The 21,774-nt window shown below is 38.2% G+C and overlaps 1 protein-coding gene and 1 long non-coding RNA gene across 2 annotated transcripts in view; one reads left to right on the top strand and one right to left on the bottom strand.

Annotated features, from left to right (window-relative positions):
- LOC108635993 overlaps positions 1 to 21,774 on the top strand; it is an 86,446-nt gene that overhangs the window by 20,095 nt on the left and 44,577 nt on the right. Inside the window, exon 2 of the long non-coding RNA XR_001918022.1 lies at positions 147 to 285. This is a non-coding gene — a long non-coding RNA (uncharacterized LOC108635993). The remainder of the gene's footprint in view (positions 1 to 146; positions 286 to 21,774) is intronic.
- The window catches only part of LOC102172692 (phosphatidylinositol phosphatase PTPRQ), a 244,157-nt gene continuing 227,449 nt past the window's right edge, over positions 5,067 to 21,774 (bottom strand). Inside the window, exons 40-45 of the mRNA XM_018047601.1 lie at positions 21,572 to 21,706; positions 21,031 to 21,156; positions 20,063 to 20,211; positions 16,525 to 16,660; positions 5,647 to 5,770; positions 5,067 to 5,401 (exon numbers count right to left, since the gene is read on the bottom strand). Of these exons, the coding sequence (XP_017903090.1) occupies positions 5,364 to 5,401; positions 5,647 to 5,770; positions 16,525 to 16,660; positions 20,063 to 20,211; positions 21,031 to 21,156; positions 21,572 to 21,706 (708 nt within the window). The 3' untranslated portion in view covers positions 5,067 to 5,363. The remainder of the gene's footprint in view (positions 5,402 to 5,646; positions 5,771 to 16,524; positions 16,661 to 20,062; positions 20,212 to 21,030; positions 21,157 to 21,571; positions 21,707 to 21,774) is intronic.

Here is a 21,774-nt window from a genome sequence, read left to right as displayed (position 1 = left end):
GTTCTATTTCTTTGTACTCTAAGACATCTTTGCATGTCCCCAAGTCAAGAGGATTTTATTAACTTTTTTCTTAGAAGCTTTATGGTTTAAGCTTTACATTTAGGTCTGTGTTGAATTTCAAGTTAATATTTGTGTGTGTTATATAGGCTGGGGATGAGGCTGAAGATGAAGACTGATGCTTTTCCAAGTGGGCACCCAGCCATTCCAGCACTGTTTATTGGGAAGACAGTCTTTTCTCCACTGAATTACTTTGTCATCTTTGTTGACACCTAACTGACCAGCTCTGTGAGAATCCATTTTTTTACTTTGTATTTTTTTTAATAGAAATGCTATAGATGTATACATCAGTGCAGTGTAAATCATTCAGCAGTGTTCTATTTGAATACTTTGGCTATTCTAGTTTTTTTTTTTTGCATCATTTCTATATAAATTATAAGCAAGTTTATTGATTTCTAGAAAAAAAGCCTTATGGGATTGATATTCCATTTAATCCATAGATCAGTATGAGGAGAATTGATGTTCTGAGTTCATGGACATGCATTATAAAAATTGTATTTAAGCCTGCTTCAATTCATATCAATATTGTTTCTAGTGTATGTTTCTTACAGATACTTTGTTAAACTTATTCTAAGCATTTCATATTTATGGATGCTATCCTTAAGGGCATTTTTAATTACCATTTCCAGTTGTTCAGTTGTCAAGATAAAACTGATTTTTTTGTATCTTGATCTCATATTCTGTAATATGTTTTAAAGCTATTTATTATGCATAGTGATTTTTGTAGTTTCCTCAGGAATTTCCTCATAAATAGTTACACACGTATGGACAGTTTTGTCTCTTCATTTACAAACCTTTTTCTTGCCTTAGTGTAATGACTGGGAACATCGGTACAATGTGGAATAGAAGTTGCGAGTGCATAGTCAGCTGCTCAGTCGTGTCCGACCCTTTGCAACCCCATGGACCGTAGTGTGCCAGGCTCTTCTGTCCATGGAATTTTTAAGCCAAGAATCTTGGAGTGGGTTGACATTTCCTACTCCAGAGATCTTCCCAGAAGTTGTGAAAGTGGGCATTTTTGCCTTTTTTTGCTCTTAGGGTGAAGGCCTCTAATATTGCACCTGGTGACTCAGGTGGTTAAAAGTCTACCTGCAATGCAGGAAACCTGGGTTTGATCCCTGGGTCAGGAAGATCCACTGGAGTAAGAAATGGCAACCCATTCCAGTATTCTTGCCTGGAGAAACCCATGAACAGAGGAGACTGGTGGGTTACAGTCTATGAGATCACAAAGAGTTGGACAAACTGAGCGACTTTCACTTGACATTAGCTGTAGCTTTTTGTATTTGCCCTTAATCAGATTTAGGTGGTACTTTGAGGACTTAGAATATGTTGTTTCATTGTCAGTTGGCTTGCATTGTTTCTAAATAGAAGCCAGGATATTTTCTTATCTTGAACTCCTCAATAGGTCTATTTTCTTTGTGAGGTTTACAAATTTTATCTTTATCATTGGCTTTCAGTGACATGATTATGATATGCAGCTTCCATCTTTACTAAATGTGGTCTCAGGTGCATCTGTTACGCTTTTATTATGTTTATCTGTGATAATGGACACAGCAGAGGAATTTAGAATCTTAGAGGAATTTATAAGGATTAATCACGTATAAAAGTATTATATGGGTGTAAAAGTATTCTAAAAAGTTTCTAATTTACTAAAATGGCTTCTCAATCTAATACTTTTAGTAAAAATGAAAATAATTCAAGCTTGCAATTCTAAAGAAACAATCCCATTAACAAGGGAGAATAATGCTTTTCATTTGGAGAAGGAAATGGCAACCCACTCTAGTACTCTTGCCTGGAGAATCCCAGGGACGGGGGAGCCTGGTGGGCTGCCATCTATGGGGTCGCACAGAGTCGGACTGAAGCGACTTAGCAGCAGCATCAGCCAGTACTCTTGCCAGGAGAATCCTATGGATGGAGGAACCTGGTAGTTTACAGTCCATGGGGTCGCAAAGAGTTGGACACGACTGAGCGATTTCACTTTCACTGTCTATTGAATTAATTTTATTTTCAAATGACTGTATTGCAGACTCTGATTTGGTATGTCCATTTGAAACATCTGAAAGGGAAATTGTCTTCATTTGTTTTCCAAATCATATTTTGTTATTTGTATACATGTTTATCTGTTCACTTTAATCCAGGCATTCCTTGGGAATGCTCTTAATCATTCATGAAAAGAAAGCATCACTGGTCTTATTTAGCAGAAGTCAATATATCTGCTGTAATTTTCTCTTTAACGTGTGCATGGGACATATACAGGTGTGGAACTAATAGCGCGAGGTGCAATACAATCGTAAAGCGGGGTGCGTTAGCTTACTGATTAGCATACACACTGCACAGCCGGGATAAAATATTGTACAAAATTATCTTTGTGCGATTCCTTGTACTTTCTGAAACACTTTCATATGTGTGGTCTCATCTATTCCGTAGAACATCTTCACGAGCGGATGGGTATATGAGTTTTGATTCCAAATGGTATCTTTATGCGTGTTGATGATGTCATTTACCACACAGCATTAGTGATCCTAAGAAGGCAAGCCAAGATTATGCTTTATAAACATTTTTATTCCACATTTTCACTTTTTAGTATCAGGCAGTGGAGAATTTCAGATCATTTTGTGTTCCTGGCATCAAAATTTTTACAATGAGTTTTCTAAAAGTTGGCCGACAAAAATGGACCTGTTCCAATAATGTCATGACGTAGAGAGTGCTGAACTTCAATTTCATTTTAAAAATCTAGTGTTTGATACCAGATGTGAAGATTGAATTTGCCATCTCCTCTACGAAGAGGGCAAGGTTTCATTGGCTTTTTCAAAAGACTTATTATACATTTCACCTATGAAGTGAAAGAAGAAAATTATGCGTTTTAAAGCAGCATGAATGTAGAGGTGATACTCACAGCTGCTCTCATTTCTGACAAACAACTCTGAGAGGCTCCAGTTTCATTTGGTTCAGATGAAACACATGTTGCTCATTTATTGTACATATGCTTCAATGTATTTTGACAAATCTGATCTAAAAATGTTACAGATGTTCCTCATTATTTTAATTTGCACTTAGTAGCCACCTATAAAACTTGGCTGTAAACTAGCCTTTTTCACAGTATAATTAAGAGAAAATTTAGCTATCTTTAATATGTGAATTTCAGTTTAGTTTCAGTTACAGTTTTGTGATCAACTAGTGAACAATACACTTAACAGGTGCTCTGTTACAGGTGTTTTATATATAATGAAGACGAATCTTTTTAGACATGTTTCAAATAATTTCAGGTGGAAATAAAGTTATTCTAATCCTGTCTTTTAGAGATTTGTTATTCATTGTATGGCCTGAAATCAAACAGCAATATAACTTGAGTACTTTCTAGAAGTGATGAGTCTTAGGTCTTATCCTAGACCTGCTGAAGTAGAATCTACATTTTAACACAATCCCCGGGTGATTTGTATGCGCAGTAAAGACTGCTAAGTGCTCTTTTAGAGGAGGCTTTGTTTCAAAACTTTGTTTTATATACATATACACATGGGTCAACTCTATTCTGGACTCTGCTTTATATAGATACTATCGAAAATGGACTTGCTTGTGGATTGAACCATTTCTTTTCTTAATTAATACATTTAAAAGTAGACTTCCAGTACATTCCACAGGTCTGTTTTCCATGAATACAAAAGTTCACGTTCATAAGTACTGGCTTACCACACGTTTTCAGTGAGTGACACATGAAGCAAATTGAAGAACTTCTGAACGCCAGTTTGAGTATTTTAGAGTTCTCATCATTTCTTACTGTTTTCTCTAACTTTCTATAGAGTAAACTTTCTGGTTTACTTTCTGGTTGGAACATTAATATATTTATTTACACACTCTTGCCATTAAAAAGCAGAAAGCGGAATTGCTGGGAAAACTAAAGGATTTAATTTCTTGGATGATAAATTCAATTTTTAAAATTATTTACTGTTTTTGAGTACCTTGGGAAATGATCACATATTACTTATTGTAATTATATATAATATACTTCATGTTAAGATAATCACTAATTATATCTTAATATGTGATACAAAATCAAATTTTTGTTTATAAGGACCTCTGAAATCATGCTGCAAAGTAACTCAATTCCTTAAAATTCAATTTTATTGGCCATTACATTTTCTATATGTGTATTCCAGCAGAAATAAACATACTATGATTCTTATCATAGAAGAAATAAAATAATACTATTTTCTGACCCTTAATTAAAATCTATGACAATAATTTCATATAGTTCAAAACTTAGCACATTGTTGCTATCTAACAAAAGGAGGGTGAATTATTTTCTTTAAAAAAAAATCTCTAATATGCTATGGTCTAGTTAATTTTTTGTGTTCAATTCCAGCAAATGTACTCCTCAATAATCAGCCTTAGGAAATGAAATAAAGACCATTTTATGTAATCTTCAGAAGTATCTGTTGGCACCACAGCAGCACATCATGGGTTTTCAAACTTGAGACACATTACCTTTTTATTACTGTTTTCATACATTTCTGCTGAAAAAATCCTTCAAAATTGTTATTAGGTTGAATATATATCTTTGGACAAATACTGATATATTTAACCAAACAATATAGTGGTACAGCTTGTTCCTGAAAACATGCAGATATAGACAGGCTAGAGAAGTACCAGACAACTTCGTATGATCAATTGCACTGTTTAATTTTTCCTTCTGTTTTTTCAAGCTAAATATTACAGTGCAACTGAAATAGCCCTAAGTGTATCCGAAGAGCTACTGTGTGTTGTATAAAGGCTAAGTAATCCGGGGAGTGTCAAGGGGTTACTGTCAGCTGTTCGAGATCATGAGATGGTATCTCAGCACTCTTAAAACAGAGGATTCAAAACACAGGAGCATACATGGAAGTGCAGATCATTAGGACAGTCCTGGAAGTTATCCACGAGAAAAGTCAACACCCTGGAGGCCAGAATAACCCTACTGAATCAACATTTACAGCTTTTGTTCAAGAGTGAATCCAATATGCAGGGAAAATTCACACTGAAACGTTAAATATAATTTCATATTTGACTCATTCCCCAAATACAGAATGCTTCAGAAATCTCTGGGATATCTCTTCTTAAACAATTTAAGTTTATAATGTTCTGTACAAAACAGACAACTATCTTGAATTAGCTATTTCCTAGGACTATTCATAAAATATAAGTTTAGCAAGGCACAGTAAGGGCAGCATAGAGATTTACTCAAGGCTATACATTTCAAATCAGAAGAATAAGGGGATAATTTTGGCCCCTGGGGTTTGAAAATATCTTCCAGTTGTAATCTTTGGTCTGAATATTTACATGGTGGTTTCTTCCCATTCAAGCTCAACATCACCTGTAACATAAAAACATGCCGTAAGAGAGAATTAAAGTTAACAGTTCAGAAGATTTAAATGTTTCATGATAAAAATATAATGTACTTGGAAAGGTTATTATCCTAACTTGGATTAGAGAGAAATTAAAAATTGGTATGTTTGCTAGCCAAGCTTCTAAACCATTTTCAGTGAATGGTGATTGTTGAATTAATGCTCCTGTTATAGGTGGTAAACTCATAAGTTGATGTACAGTGCCTCTGTTTACCTTCCATGGCATCCAAAGAGTCCATCTTCTGAAGTGCCGAATAGTTCACAAAACAGATGAGCTGATTATTCCCTTTACTTGATAAGAGATCCAGAACGCACTGATGTAAAAAGATATACTGTGCCTAGACACCAAAGAAAGGGTGGTTAAATAAATAGATGGGGTGGGGATTCTTCTTACAAGGAGGAGGTATACTTTCACAGTTAAAAGCAATAATGAATTCAACAAATGTTAAACAGCTAAGTTAAAGGCACAGAATTTACCAAGTATATAAATGATTTTCTATCATTTCAAACATAAGGTTTGCTGAACTCCTGTGGGGTTTTTTTATAGCTTCCAGGTTTTTTTTTTTCTTTAGTACTTCTTATTAAATACCAATTGTTCATATGTTCTTTCTTGCTGTGATTATAAAAACTAAAAAAAATTATGTTATTTAAATTTGTTTATGTTTTTGCTTTGGGGCATGATTAATTTTTCTTATACTTTTCTTGTTAGAATGGCTTTTGGAATGTAGATGCTAAATTTAGTTTCAAAAGCTGTCACCAAAGGCACGTGTAGAGTATGGTTAACAATTCTGTTAATCACCCAACATTTGGCCTACTTACTGTCAAGGATCTGGTCTCTGTAAATACAAGGCAGTTGACCGTTGAGATGTCCAAAGATGTGTAACATTTCATGTAAAGTTTGGAATAGATTCAGTACCACCTGAGTTCTTTAAGTTTATTCAGTATATCTCAATGACCTGTTAGCATTTCTGGGTTTGGACTTTTCCAAAGGTTAGTTAAGGTTACAGTCATAGAAAAGCACCCTCATTTTCACATAGGAAAGGTACCTGAATTTAAAGGAGTATAACCAAATGTTTAAGATAACACACATAACTGATTTAAATAGAATGTCCTCTAAGTGACCATCTTAAGTTATATCTATTGCTCACTGTACCTGAAAACCTTTTTCGAATTATACTATTGAGACACTCTTCAGAAATTGCTGGTCATTATTGGGAATACCTATTTCTTCGCGGATTACAAAATGTTTCCACAGACGTCTCATCAGTGGAATGCCGGTTCTGTGAGGACAGAACTCTCATCTTCACTGCTATATTCCCATTGCTGGTAATAGTGGCTGGAATGTGGTAGTTGCGTAATGAATGTTTGTTGACTTAGCCTCGTGTAATTCTCACAGTTAGTCGATCTTTCCCATTTAAGGACAGGCTTGATTTGGAGAGCATACAGAAGACATTCGAGATCAAGTTTGTATGTAAGAAGGATGATCAAGTTACATAATTCAATTTTGGTGGGAAAGGAAGGGTTATAAGGGAATAAAAATTCTATTAAAATTGCTGTTAACGTTCTTCTCAAGGTAATTCTAAAAGAGTATTTTAAAATGTACATCACACAGTGAGTAGCACTATTAGCAGAAATATATTGACATGATATAGTTTCTTTGAAAACAGCATTCATGTACATTTATGATTTCCGTTATTAAAAAAAAAAAACACATTTGAACTTGAAGTCACATTTGATATGCAAAACTTCTGACTGTTCGGATCTCATCTTCTCCACTGGAAAGAATGATGGGTGTAAACTCTGGGAGCAGGGCAGGCTGAGCTCCATGGGGCAGTGCTACGTGTTCCAAGATCTCTCTGCAGTGGTGTGTTATTGCCAAAGAGTCAGTGAAGAATTCAATTCCAGTTTCTACCCTAGATAGTCCTGTTACCACAAGAATTAAGTTTTTCTGATGTTCGGTTTCCTCATCTGGGGGATCAGAAAGGCTATGTTATAAGATTTAAGGCCAGCCAGATAGATAGATGATAGATAAATTGATCAATTGATCGATCAATCTGGCAGCAAAAAGAAAAACTAGGCACCAGAAATAATTCTTTTTTCTTCTTCTTCAGGAGTTTACACCAGTCAGTTTTCAAGAGATCCAGAGCAGGAACGGGATTTCATCCAGACTAACCTTATTTGAGGCAGGAATAGTATCTCAGGATATTATCTCACTGCAGAGTATTCTCTGAGAAGGCTCTTTCAGATCTCTTGGGGCTGCTGTGAACTGTGGCTTGGTACACAGTGAAAGAACTTTTGGTTCTCCTTGCGTAAACCCCTCGGGTGTCTTTTCATGGTGCCATGCTGCCGAGGTTCCCACCTCCCCACCCCTGGCCATGGTTACTGCAGTCTGTGCTGAGACAGCGTTCTTCACAGACGTTGGGATCATTCCCAAGTGCAACATGAGAAAATAAGAAACCACTCTTGTGCAAGGCAATGCTGATTTGTAAGGACTGGAGCCAAGGTGTGGTCATTTCCCTTTTTTCATCACAGAGAAAAGACAGTAGAGACCTTCGCTTCTGGGAACAAAGTCAGGTAAAAGACAGCTAGCTGTGCATACCATGTTTTAAGCAGGGATCTGAGAATTGTGATTTATATGGTTTACAAAGTGGAGGCTAATTATTTAGTAAACATGGATATACCTTAATTTTATGACTTCTTATGGAAAGGGTGGAAGTGAAAGTGTTAATCGCTTAGTCATGTCCAACTCTTTGCAACTCCATGGACTGTAGCCTACCAGGCTCCTCTGTCCATGGGATTCTCCAAGCAAGAATACTGGAGTGGGTAGCCTTTCCCTTCTCCAGGGGATCTTCCTGACCCAGGTCTTCCGCATTGCAGGCAGATTCTTTACCATCTGAGCCACCAGGGGAAGGTTATTTATCTATATTTTTATGGATACTGATGATGTGCCTTGTACTCAGTTGTGTCTGACTCTTTGTGATGCCAGCCAGGTTCCTCTGTTGAATACTGGAGTAGGTTGCCGTCTCCTCCTGGGATCTTCCCCATCCAGGGATTGAACCTGTGTCCCCTGCATTGCAGGAAGAATCTTTACCCGCTGAGCCATCAGGGAAGATGAAGATGCATTTATCTCAAATATCCCAACTAATGTTCATGACTTCTTCCTATTGATTCAGTGACTTGTATCAGGATTTTAATGACCCGCCCCCTCTTTTATGCCAAAAAGCAGTTGGCACAACTCTGTCAGACATTCACTGCAGGCTGGGCACTTACTGCACGCTTGGTGCTTTCAGATACTTTCTTTTATTTAATACTGACAATAAAATCGTGTAACACAGCTATTTTACAAAAGAGAAATAGCTTAGAGAAGTTAACGAAACAAAGTCACAAAGCCAGAAATGAGCAGGACTGGAATCTGAACTCAATTCTCTGACTCCAAAATCCATGCTCTTTCCATTCCCCTACGCAACCTACAGCAGTTTCCTCTGGCTGGTTATTCCAGCACAATGGATGAAGTTTATGTATGAAGTGTATATGGAATACTAAATTGTGTGAAATTATTCACAGGCATTCTTGAACACACTTGTTACAAAGTCTGGTTCCACGAAGCTGTACAGCATGACAAAACCCAACTTTTATTATTTGAAGACTGAATCTACATCTTGATCAGTGCCAAGAATATTGCTTGCCATGTACCTGTGTACACCTAGGAACATGGAAGAAACTGTTACCTATTTATCCTATTCTTATGTTCTGATAATCACTAATAGTTGTATTGATATTGAAGCCCTTAAAAGATCCCTGGATAAGAACCAGCTACAAAATTTGTGGGGCTCACTACAAAGTGAAAATGTGAGCTTCCTTCTTCAAAACTGGGGCTTCCCTGGTGGCTCAGATGGTAAAGAATCTGCCTGCAATGCAGGAGACCAGGGTTTGGTTCCTAAGTCAGGAAGATCCCCTGGAGAAGGGAATGGCTGCCCACTCCAGTATTCTTGCCTGGAGAGTTCCAAGGACAGAAGAGCCTGATGGGCTACAGTCCATGAGGTTGCAAAGAGTTGACTAACACTTTTCCTCAAAAGTAATAAAGATTTTCAAATCAGTGACAGCAGGCATTAAATCAAGTGCAAGGCCCTTTTGAGGGTGGGGACCTATGAGTTTGAATAGATTGCATACTCATGAAACCGAGCCTGGCCATAAGTCCCAGTCCATTTCTAAAGTTTTGTAAGGGAAGAGTGATGCTTCATTCATGTGTTCCCTTTCAGCATTTAAAGGAATGCATATGGATGACAGGACCTAGTTTTACCAAGCCAACACATAAATAAAGTGGCTTTAAAAGATTCCTACAAAAAGACTCAGGGTCATAGATACTATTTATCAGCAAAATACACATAAATGACAAGAAAATGGCAGGACTGATATTTTTCATACCTCTAGAATAACCATCTTATAGCCATTCTATGAGGTGAAAGCAACAATGTAATCAGATCTCTCAGTGAGCTCAGTTCGGTTCAGTTTAGTCACTCAGTCGTGTCCGACTCTTTGCAACCCCATGAATCGCAGCACGCCAGACCTCCCTGTCCATCACCAACTCCCGGAGTTCACTCAGACTCGCGTCCATCAAGTCCGTGATGCCATCCAGCCATCTCATCCTCGGTCGTCCCCTTCTCCTCCTGCCCCCAATCCCTCCCAGCATCACAGTCTTTTACAGTGAGTCAACTCTTCGCCTGAGGTGGCCAAAGTACTGGAGTTTCAGCTTCAGCATCATTCCTTCCAAAGAAATCCCAGGGCTTATCTCCTTCAGAATGGACTGGTTGGATCTCCTTGCAGTCCAAGGGACTCTCAAGAGTCTTCTCCAACACCACAGTTCAAAAGCATCAGTTCTTCGGCACTCAGCCTTCTTCACAGTCCAACTCTCACATCCATACATGACCACAGGAAAAACCATAGCCTTGACTAGACAGACCTTAGTCGGCAAAGTAATGTCTCTGCTTTTGAATATACTGTCTAGGTTGGTCATAACTTTTCTTCCAAGGAGTAAGCGTCTTTTAATTTCATGGCTGCAATCACCATCTGCAGTGAGCTAGACACTTATAAAAACGATAAATAATTTAAAATATATATTTTGGGACCATTATTGAAACAGAATTATTTTCTGCTAAGTTTTTATTTTATCTTTTGAAAATACCTAATGATAATATAAGTTTTAGTCACTTTGTTGTTGTTGAGTCACTCAGTCGTGTCCGACTCTTTGTGACCCCATGGACTGCAGCACACCAGGCTTCCCTGTCCATCGTCAACTCCTGGAGCAAGTTTAAACTCATGTCCATCAAGTTGGTGATGCCATCCAACCATTTCATCCTCTGTCGTCCCCTTCTCCTCCCACCTTCAGTCTTTCCCAGCATCAGGGTCTTTTCTAAGGAGTCAGTTCTTCACATCAAGTGGCCAGAGTATTGGAGTTTCAGCTTAAGCATCAGTCTTTCCAATGAATATTCAGGACTGATCTCCTTTAGGATGGACTGGTTGGATCTCCTTGCAGTCCAAGGGACTCTCAAGAGTCTTCTCCAGCACCACAGATCAAAAGCATCATTTCTTTGGCGCTCAGCCGTTTTTACAATCCGACTCTCACATCCATCATGTGACATGACTACTGGAAAATTCATAGCTTTGACTATAATATGGACCTTGTTGGCAAAGTAATGTCTTTGCTTTTTTTTTTCTTTTTTGAGATTCTTTTTCAAATTTATTTTTTAATTGAAGGATAATTGCTTTACAGACTTTTGTTATTCTCTGTCAAACTTCAACATGAATGAGCCATAGATAGACATATAGCCCCTCCCTTTTGAGCCTCCCTCACATCTTCCTCCACATCCCACCCCTCTAGGTTTTTACAGAGCCCCTGTTTAGTTTCCTGAGCCATACAGCAAATTCCCATTGGCTATCTATTTTGCATATGATAATGTATATGCTGTCTAGGTTGGTCATAGCCTTTCTTCCAAGGAGCAAGCGTTGTCTTTTAATTTCGTGGCTGCAGTCACCATCTGCAGTGACTTTGGAGCCCTGAAAATAAGCTCTGTCACTGTTTCCAGTGTTTCCCCATCTATTTGCCATGAAGTGATAGGACCGGATGCCATGATCTTCATTTTCTGAATGCTGAGCTTTAAGCCAACTTTTTCACTCTCCTCTTTCACTTTCATCAAGAAGCTCTTTAGTTCTTCATTTTCTGCCATGAGAGTGATGTCATCTGCATATCTGAGGTTATTGATGTTTCTCTTGGCAGTCTTGATTCCAGCTTGTGCTTCCTCCAGCCCAGCATTTCTCATGATGTACTCTGCATATAAACAAGGCTGTGGTCCTAGTGTGATTAGATTGACTAGTTTTCTGTGAGTATGGTTTCAGTGTGTCTGCCCTCTGATGCCATCTTGCAACACCTACCATCTTACTTGGGTTTCTCTTACCTTGGGCGTGGGGTATCTCTTCACGGCTGCTCCAGCAAAGCACAGCCGCTGCTCCTTACCTTGGATGAGGGGTATCTCTTTACTGCCTCCGTTGCTGACCTTCAATGTGGGATAGCTCCCCTAGGCCCTCCTGCACCTGCGTAGCCACTGCTCCTCTGGTTGCTCCTCCCGGCCACAGGCCCAGGCCTCGGGTGTGGGCGGCTCCTCCCAGCTGCCGCCCCTGGCCTCGGGCTCTCAGCCGCCTGCGCTCAGTGCTGCTTTATGGACTATGCCAAAGCCTTTGACTGTGTAGATCACAACAAACTGTGGAAAATTCTGAAAGAGATAGGAATAGCAGACCACCTGACCTGCCTCTTGAGAAATCTGTATACAGGTCAGGAAGCAACAGTTAGAACTGGACATGGAACAACAGACTGGTTCCAAATAGGAAAAGGAGTACATCAAGGCTGTATATTGTCACCCTGCTTATTTAACTTCTATGCAGAGTACATCATGAGAATCGCTGGACTGGAAGAAACACAAGCTGGAATCAAGATTGCCGGGAGAAATATCAATAACCTCAGATATGCAGATGACACCACCCTTATGGCAGAAAGTGAAGAGGAGCTAAAAAGCCTCTTGATGAAAGTGAAAGAAGAGAGTGAAAAAGTGGCTTAAAGCTCAACATTCAGAAAACGAAGATCATGGCACCTGGTCCCATCACTTCATGGGAAATAGATGGGGAAACAGTAGAAACAGTGTCAGACTTTATTTTGGGGGACTCCAAAATCACTGCAGATGGTGACTGCAGCCATGAAATTAAAAGACGCTTACTCCTTGGAAGAAAAGTTTTGACCAACCTAGACAGTATACTCAAAAGCAGAGACATTACTTTGCCGACTAATGTCCGTCTAGTCAAGGCTATAGTTTTTCCTGTGGTCATGTATGGATGTGAGAGTTGGACTGTGAAGAAGGCTGAGCGCCGAAGAATTAATGCTTTTGAACTGTGGTGTTGGAGAAGACTCTTGAGAGTCCCTCGGACTGCAGGGAGATCCAACCAGTCCATTCTGAAGGAGATCAGCCCTGGGATTTCTTTGGAAGGAATGATGCTGAAGCTGAAACTCCAGTACTTTGGCCACCTCATGTGAAGATTTGACTCATTGGAAAAGACTCTGATACTGAGAGGGATTGGGGGCAGGAGGAGAAGGGGATGACCGAGGATGAGATGGCTGGATGGCATCACGGACTCGATGGACGCGAGTCTGAGTGAACTCCGGGAGTTGGTGATGGACAGGGAGGCCTGGCGTGCTGCGATTCATGGGGTCGCAGAGTCGGACACGACTGAGCGACTGAAATGAACTGAACTGAACTCTGCATATAAGTTAAATAAGCAGGGTGACAATATACAGCCTTGACGTACTCCTTTCCTAACTTGCAACTAGTCCATTTTTCCGTGTCTGCTTCTAACTGCTGCTGCTTGACCTGCATACAGATTTCTCAGGAGGCAGGTAAGGTGGCCTGATATTCCCATCTCTTGAAGAATTTTCTACAGTTTGTTGTGATCCACACAGTCAAAGGCTTTAGTGTAGTCAATGAAGCACAAGTAGATGTTTTACTGGAATTCTCTTGCTTTTTCCATGATCCAGTGGATGTTGGCAATTTGATCTCTGGTTCCTCTGTCTTTTCTAAATCCAGCTTGAACATCTGGAAGTTCATGGTTCATGTACTGTTGAAGCCTAGCCTGGAGAATTTTGAGCATTACTTTGCTAGCGTGTGAGATGAGTGCAATTGTGTAGTAGTTTGAATATTCTTTGACATTGCCTTTTTTTGGGATTGGAATGAAGACTAACCTTTTCCAGTCCTGTGGTCACTGCTGAGTTTTCCAAATTTGCTGGCATATTGAGTGTAACACTTTCACAGCATCATCTTTTAGGATATGAAATAGCTCAGCTGGAATTCCATCGCCTCCACTGTATTTGTTTGTAGTGATGCTTCCTAAGGCCCACTTGACCTCTCATTCCAGGATATCTGGCTATAGGTGAGTAATCACACTATCATTGTTATCTGAGTCATTAAGATCTTTTTTGTACAGTTCTTCAGTGTATTCTTGCCACCTGCCTTAATATCTTCTGCTTCTGTTAGGTCCATACCATTTCTGTCCTTTATTGTGCCTGTCTTTGCATGAAATGTTCTCTTGGTATCTCTGATTTTCTTGAAGAGATGTGTAGTCTTTACCATTGCATTGTTTTTCATCTATTTCTCTGTACTATTCCCTTTGCAAGGCTTTCTTGTCGTCTCTCCTTGCTATTCTTTGGAATGCTGCATTCAGTTGGGTATATCTTTCCTTTTCTCCTTTGGCTTTCACTTCTCTTCTCAGCTGTTTGTAAGGCCTCCCCAGACAGCCATTTTGCCTTTTTGCATTTCTTTTTCTTAGGGATGGATTTGATCACCACCTCCTGTATAATGTTACAAACCTCCGTCCAACAGTTCTTCAGGCACTCTGTCGATCAGATCTAATCCCTTGATTATTTGTCACTTCCACTTGATAATCATAAGGGATTTGATTTAGGTTATACCTGAACGGTCTAGTGATTTTCCCTACTTTCTTCAATTTAAGGCTGAATTTGGCAGTACGGAGTACATGCTGTGAGCCACAGTCAGCTCCCAGTCTTATTTTTGCTGACTGTATAGCGCTTCTACATCTTTGGCCAGCAAATAATATAATAAATCTGATTTTGGTATTGACCATCTGGTGATGTCCATGTATAGAGTAGTCTCTTGTGTTGTTGGAAGAGGGTGTTTGCTATGACCAGCGTGTTCTCATAGCAAAGCTGTTAGCCTTGCGCGGCTTCACTTTTTATACCATGGCCAAACTTGCCTATTACTCCAGGTATCCCTTGACTTCCCACTTTTGCATTCAAGTCCTCAGTCATATCCAGCTCTTTTCAACCCCACTGACCATAGCCCGCCAGGGTTCTCTGTCCATGGAATTCTCCAGGCAAGAATACCAGAGTGGGTAGCCATTTCTTTCTCCAGGGGATCTTCCCAACCCAGGGATCAAGCCCAGGTCTTCTGCACTGCAGGCAGATTCTTTATGGACTGAGCCATGCCATCACTATTAGCAAAGTTGTCAGAATTGCTTCTTTGACCTTTACCTCATGGTTTTCGATTTATTTGTGTATACTTTATAATATACATAGTGGCTCAAACTACATCTTTAAAATACATATATTCATTTGTGTGTGTGTGTGCGTATGGTGCTCAGTCATGTCTGACTCTTTGCCACCCCACGGACTGTAGGCTCCCTGTCCATGGGATTTCCCAGGCAAGAATACTGGAGTGGGTTGCCATTTCCTTCTTTGGGGAATCTTCCCCACCCAGGGATCAAACCTAGGTCTCCTGCATTGTAGACAGATTCTTTACCGTCTGAGCCACCAGAGAAGCCCAGGAATTGAATGCCAAAACTTTTCTCCTGAAAGGGATGTACATTTTGAAAAGTTTGGGTGTGTCTGGTCTAGAGCCACATCTTCCTAAGAACATTAATGTTCCATGACATGGTGTTACATGTTTTGGGGTCAAAAGGGTTCAAGGACACCATTGTTATATAAGTTTGGGAAATGTTGTTTCCACGAGGGCTCTGTATTTATAAATGTCAGTGCACATTAGCATAGAGGCTCTAAGAAATTTTCTCAAACTTATTTTAGCAAAGAGCCTGTTTTCTCCCACCTCTAACTATATAGCCACTTATGTTTTCTAGTTGGTGCCCTAGAAAATACGATTATAGAAGATCTGCATATTTACTCTGAGAAAAATCTGTATAGTATAAAAATATCCATCCAAAGATACGAGAAGAACCTATTAGTATAATTAGACAGACTTGGGTTTGAATTTTGGCTCTGGCACTTATAACCTTTGAATATCACTTAAATTCTTGGAACATCTGCTTCCCTATTTGTAAAGAAGAGCCGGTAATACCTAGTCTATTGATTAGTTTCATTGGACCTGCTTTACAAATAAAGAATTAAGTGAGATACTGCATGAAAATGATCTAGTATAGTACCTGGAACCTACTAGACACTCAGCAGAGGGGTCTCAGTTTACCATTGTACTGTGCGATTTCTTTTATGACTGAAATCTAGATTTTAAAAATACTTTTGCTTTCAAACTAAAACAACCAAACAAAGACTCCCAGATAGCTGATAATATTCTTAACAAACATTATTAGTACTAATATACAAAAGGGATAAATATGGACAAGGGAAATACATAGACCAACATAATAGTTAATATTTTAAACTTTTCCCAATTACAGCTTCTAGCATGTTTATGAAAGAAATTAATCTGATTCATTTTCTGTGCTTCCCAAACACTAAAGACAAATCTCTTCTAAGAATTATTTTCTACATGCCTATCAGCATAAACAAGTTAGGATGAGTCATCAGTAACGGTGCTGAAGGACGACTGGGACGTGTGGGTCCGTTCTCCTATAATCTCCATCAGCTGCCAACCCCAAGCCCTCACCCCCACCCTAGAGGTTTATAACATAAGAAAAGAGTGTCTGCTTTGTAGCTATAGTCCATGTCTAACTAGATTGGTGCCACTTATGTCCTCCCAGGAAAAATTCTAGAGCTGACACTGCTTGCTGTTTTGGATTGTCTTACCAGGTTTTGTACCATACACATTCTTTCACTTCTCAGTTCAGCTACTAATCCATATATATCCACAAAATCATGATCATTTATATGTTGTGTTAAGTGGTCCAGAGCAATAAAAACTCCAGTTCTTCCAACTCCAGCACTGTAGGAAGAGTGAAATTACATGCAAATTATTCAGCAAAAAGGTTATTCATGTGGATGGTGATGAAGAAGATAAACTATGGTAGCAATAAATTACATATAGTCTCTTTTCTTATGTGGAAGTGGATTTTCTTTGGAGTTTCTTTGTATTTATATTGTTACCAAGACTGTTTAGAAGGAGTAAGATGATTATCTTTAACATGCTGTCAAATATTGGAGTTTTTTTAAAAAACCAGTTGAACTTTTCCCTCTTCTTTCATAACGTTTTAAGAAGTATCATTGGAGAAGTACAGGAAATATTTAAAAAATCACTGAAAAGTCTTAATACCAGAAACTTTGAATATATTTTTGGTTACCAGTAGTGATGCTAAACATGGAAAATACCAACTATTTAGCCCAGATAGCACTTCTTCTGCATCATATTGATAAACAGACTCTTGTGTGTTCTTATTCACTTTCCCTAGAATTTCCTTTTCCTTCCATAGATAATGACATTGGAAAGTGGTTTCCTTTTAAGAATTTAGTTTAATACTGAAGGACGGTATGTGCTCCATATAAACTGTTAATTGTTAAACCTGACAAGATTTATTCAGAAATTCCAATTAGAAAGACAAGACTCCTGTGTACTTAAATGATTAATATAGGAAGTAAATCAAAAAAAGGCATTTGAAAGTCACCTAGTCTTACAAATGTCACTTTGAAAAATATGAAACAATACAGAAACTACTTCTGTAGGTTAAGAATAGTTGGCTGTGTACAGTGCCTATGAGTCAACCTAAGAAATAGCATTACAACATAACTCTGAACACGATAACACATATATATCCCTCAGCAGAGTAATCAGTCATTACATTGTTCAGTATACTTTGAGTGTCAGACACTGCCCTAGGCATCTGGGGTACAGGGGCGAACCACACAGTCTCCAATACTTATAGAGCTTAGATTCTAGAAGAGGGATGATGGAGTCCACACAGAAGAGAAACATGTATAAGGTATGCCCAGTGGTGATAAGTGCTGTGTGTGTGTGCGCTCAGTCATGTCCAACTGTTAGGAGCTCCATGGACTGACTGTAGCCTGCCAGGCTCCTCTGGCCATGAAATTTTCCAAGCAGGAATATTGGAATGGGTTGCCATTTCATAATCCAGGGGATATTCCCAACCCAGGGATCGAACCTGCATCTTTTGCGTCTCCTGCATTAGCAGGCAGACTCTTTACCACTTGCGTCACCTGGGATGCCCAATAAGTGCTATGGTGAAAGATGAAAATTAAGGAGATAAAAGGTGATAGGGTAGGACAGGGTCATCAGAGAAAGATTCTCTGACGATGAAACTTGAATAGGGTTAGAAGTGCACCATGTTGGTACACGGGAGAGGGAAGAGAACAGATCCAAGTGGGAGGGTGTTCTGCATATTCAAAGAAAAGCAAGGAGACCAGGGTGGGGCGAGTGTGTGGAGAGGTGATGGGGGGCAGGGATCAGAGTATTTGCTATTGGAATGGATGTAGAGTGAGAGGAAGTAGAGATTCGAGGATGTCTAGGGTTTCTGGGCCGAGCAGAATGGACTGCTGTTGACCTAGATGGGATGAGAAGGAGTGAGTTTGGAGATGGGCCCAAGCATTCTGTTTTGGACACATTTTTAGAATATTGTGGTCATTTATTAACAGGTTGTCATGTTGAACTGGAAGCTAAATGTATAGGTCAAAAGCTAAGGTGAGAAGTTGGGGTTGGACATGATCATTTAGGAGAAAGTTTTGAAATGATACTTAAAGATTATTAATATAAGCATACTTTTTCCTGCATTTTTATCTATAAGTCACAAAGGATAAGGCTACACTTTTTGAGTCTAAAAGAGAGAAGGTACTTTACTTCTCTAGTGAATTTTAAAATCCACGATTATAATCCAGTGGCAGTGTATATGTAAAATAGGAAGACATTACAGGCAGCTTACTATCCACTTTAATCATCAGTAATGCCAATTTAAAATCAATCACTGACTTTAAAAGCAAAATGTTACTGCATTTATACTATATGGAATTGGGAGCGTAAGAATGAGGCTTTTAATTTTATATGTTTTTAAATGTGAAAAGATATCTCATAATGTATATATTAGTCTTACAATTTAAAAAATCTAAAATATTCCTGGAAAAGAAAATGTAGACTCAATTAAATTATGTGTTGAGCTTCTTCATCTAAATAAAAGTTTTAAAACTGGATGGATTAATATTTTCCTAAATATTAACTACATTAATTATAGTATATCCCCATTAGACTATTTATCCATCAATTGATTTTGGAGTTACTGTAATTAATAATTACTTTATTAATGTGGTTAAAAATCATTAAATGTTTATTGTAGCAAAAGATACATGACAAAACTTACCATTGTGACTGTATTTAAGTGCACAGTTTAGTGGCATTAAGCACATTCAGTCTTAAGCAACCATCACCAATATCTGTTTCTGGACTATTTTCATAATCTCAAACAGAATCTCTATACCCATTAAACAGTAACTCTCCTTTTCTCTAAGTCCCTGGAGACCACTTTCTGTCTCTATAAATTTACCCCTTTTTTAGATACCTCATATAAGTAGAATCATAAAACAGTATTGCCTATCACCCACTTTTTCTCTCATTTACAAAGTACAACTGTTGAAGAGACTCGTGCTGAGATTAATTTAGATATAACATGTTAGAAAGCATAAATCATATCAGTATGTCCAGAACTCTGAATTCTAAACAGTTGTGAGCTTTATTAATTTTTGAGGGGGAGTATTGGTGTTTCAGTGGCATAAAATGCCAATGAAAATAAAAGTGAAAACCTTAATTTATTATATTTATCATGTTCAAAGAGCTAGGTCAAAGAAAGATATTTGAATAGTTTACAAAAGTTTGGAATCATGCTTGGGTTGGTCACTTAATTTGATCTTTATTTTAAAGGTCATTTTCTTGATTCTGTGTAACTCAAATCTCGGAAGTTGTTTTTACAAAAGAGTTTAAGTTACTATAGTAGACTAATCTCAATTGAAATAATGAAGGATCAAGAATTTATTCATAAAACTCAAAAGATTCTACACTCCCAGACTCATTCACATCAATAGTGTGCTACAATTTTTTATATTTTTTAAGGATTTTGAGAGGTATAATCCAGTAAAGATTCCATAAAAATTCTTGTACCAGGATATATATTTTGTCTTTCTTTTAGCCATTTGATCTCTGCCATCTAACCTTTTATAAAACTACATCTTGATTTGTTATAACCAGTAAAATATCTGACAACTAAAAGCTGGATTGAATCTACATTAATATTCTACTAGAAAATCAATAGTGTCATGATAACGTAAAGGTCACGTTGGGTTTAAATCCCATTTCGAGTATTTCATAAAAGGTTCTGAAAACCTTTCTTACCTGCAGTGAACAATCATGGGTGTGGTATCATGTGCCCTGCTTGCTCGAACCAGCTTCACAAAGTGAACTAGAGGGGCGCTGTTCTCAGGAACCCCATGCTCAGGCCAAGCAGTAAAGTTGCACTGTCGAATGGTCATGCAATCCCCGTGCTAGACAGAATGATAGAGTTATTTAAGTATCACAGCGAAGTCTGAATGTAGCTGACTCCCCAGGTTTTCAAGGCGATCTTTTAAAATGATAGTTTACAAACAGAGAAACTGTGGTTTCTTGATTTCCTATAAGAGAAGTCTTCTGCTATTGCTACACTACAGAAAATTACCTTTCAGTATGAATGCAAACAGTGAGCATGATTGTTGCGAATCTTGCAAACAGATGATTATGTAGGGTAATTATATTCAAGGTAGTGTGACATTTGTAACACCAGAATAGATTTTGAACAGTTTTGACCTAACCACTTAAATAAACACACTCACAAATTATAACACTGGTATTGGGTATCTGATAATGTCAGAAAGTATAAAGATCCTTATATCATTTTCTGTGTATAGGTATTTACATAATAAAGGTGGGATCTCTATGTTATTGATTCTATATTCAGTCTGGATTAAATAGAAAATCCAACGATTAAGATACAGATAGAGACACGTGATTTTAGAAATTCCTGTTTTAAATAAAATTTTAGTTTCTTCATAAAATAAGATAAACCTAGTGATCTAGTTGTTTTCTCCTGATTCTTTTCCTTGTTTACCGAAGAATTTGATATTAACTAGTTAATATAAAGTCTAAGTAATTTGGAATTAAACATAATGACATAGATCAAATCAAAATCAAAACTTCTATTTTGAAGATAATAGAAAAGCATTACTGAATATACAGAAATGTGTCTAGAAACTAATTTTACTTTAGACATTTAGAGCATTAATATTTTTTATCATGTTTGACTTCCCCGCCTTTTTTTTTTTTTTTACCCTTTCAATTTTCAGATCTCTGATGGTCCAGTCTATTTGAACATCCTCCATTAGTTTTGTAATCACTATATCTCCAAAGACAGTAACTGGTTTGTTGTCCTCTGGCCAATACTGATGACATCTGATCTGTAGTCAAGAGAAAATTCACCAGTTATAAGAACCATTATATATATATAGTTCAAAGTTATTGCTACTAAGGTACAACTGTCTTATACATGCCCAAGTCATGGATATGCCAGAGTATTAGCTAAAATTGTCACACATGTGACACTTCAGTCGTGTCTGACTCTGCAGCACTATGGACTGTAGCCCACCAGGCTCCTCTATCCAAGGGATTCTCCAGGCAAGAATACTGGAGTGAGTTGCCATGCCCTCCTCCAGGGAATCTTCCTGACCCAGGGATTGGACTCTCATTTCCTGCATCTCCTGCTTTAGGAGGCATGTTCTTTACCACTAGCACTACCTGGGAAACCCAGCATCACACATAAATTAACACAAACGTAAAATAAAGGTTTTGTGAAAAGCTTTTCAAATAACTTACCCGCCCTTTTTCAAAACACTGTGTTAGCATTACTAATGTTTTTGCTCTGGTTTCCCACACCATTCTCCAAAAGTCCCCAACTGTTCCTGGTAATGGACCTTGAGTAGCAATAAATTCATTTGGACATAAGTAGCCCTAGAATGATATAATTACAACATTACATCAACATTTACATAAATATATATAATATTTTTTAGCTTTTG

This window comes from Capra hircus, chromosome 5 (genome assembly GCF_001704415.2).
Source record: "Capra hircus breed San Clemente chromosome 5, ASM170441v1, whole genome shotgun sequence".
Lineage (NCBI taxonomy): Eukaryota > Metazoa > Chordata > Mammalia > Artiodactyla > Bovidae > Capra > Capra hircus.
The sequence above is the reverse complement of the archived record's forward strand: the minus strand, read 5'-3'. Positions and strand labels throughout refer to the sequence as shown.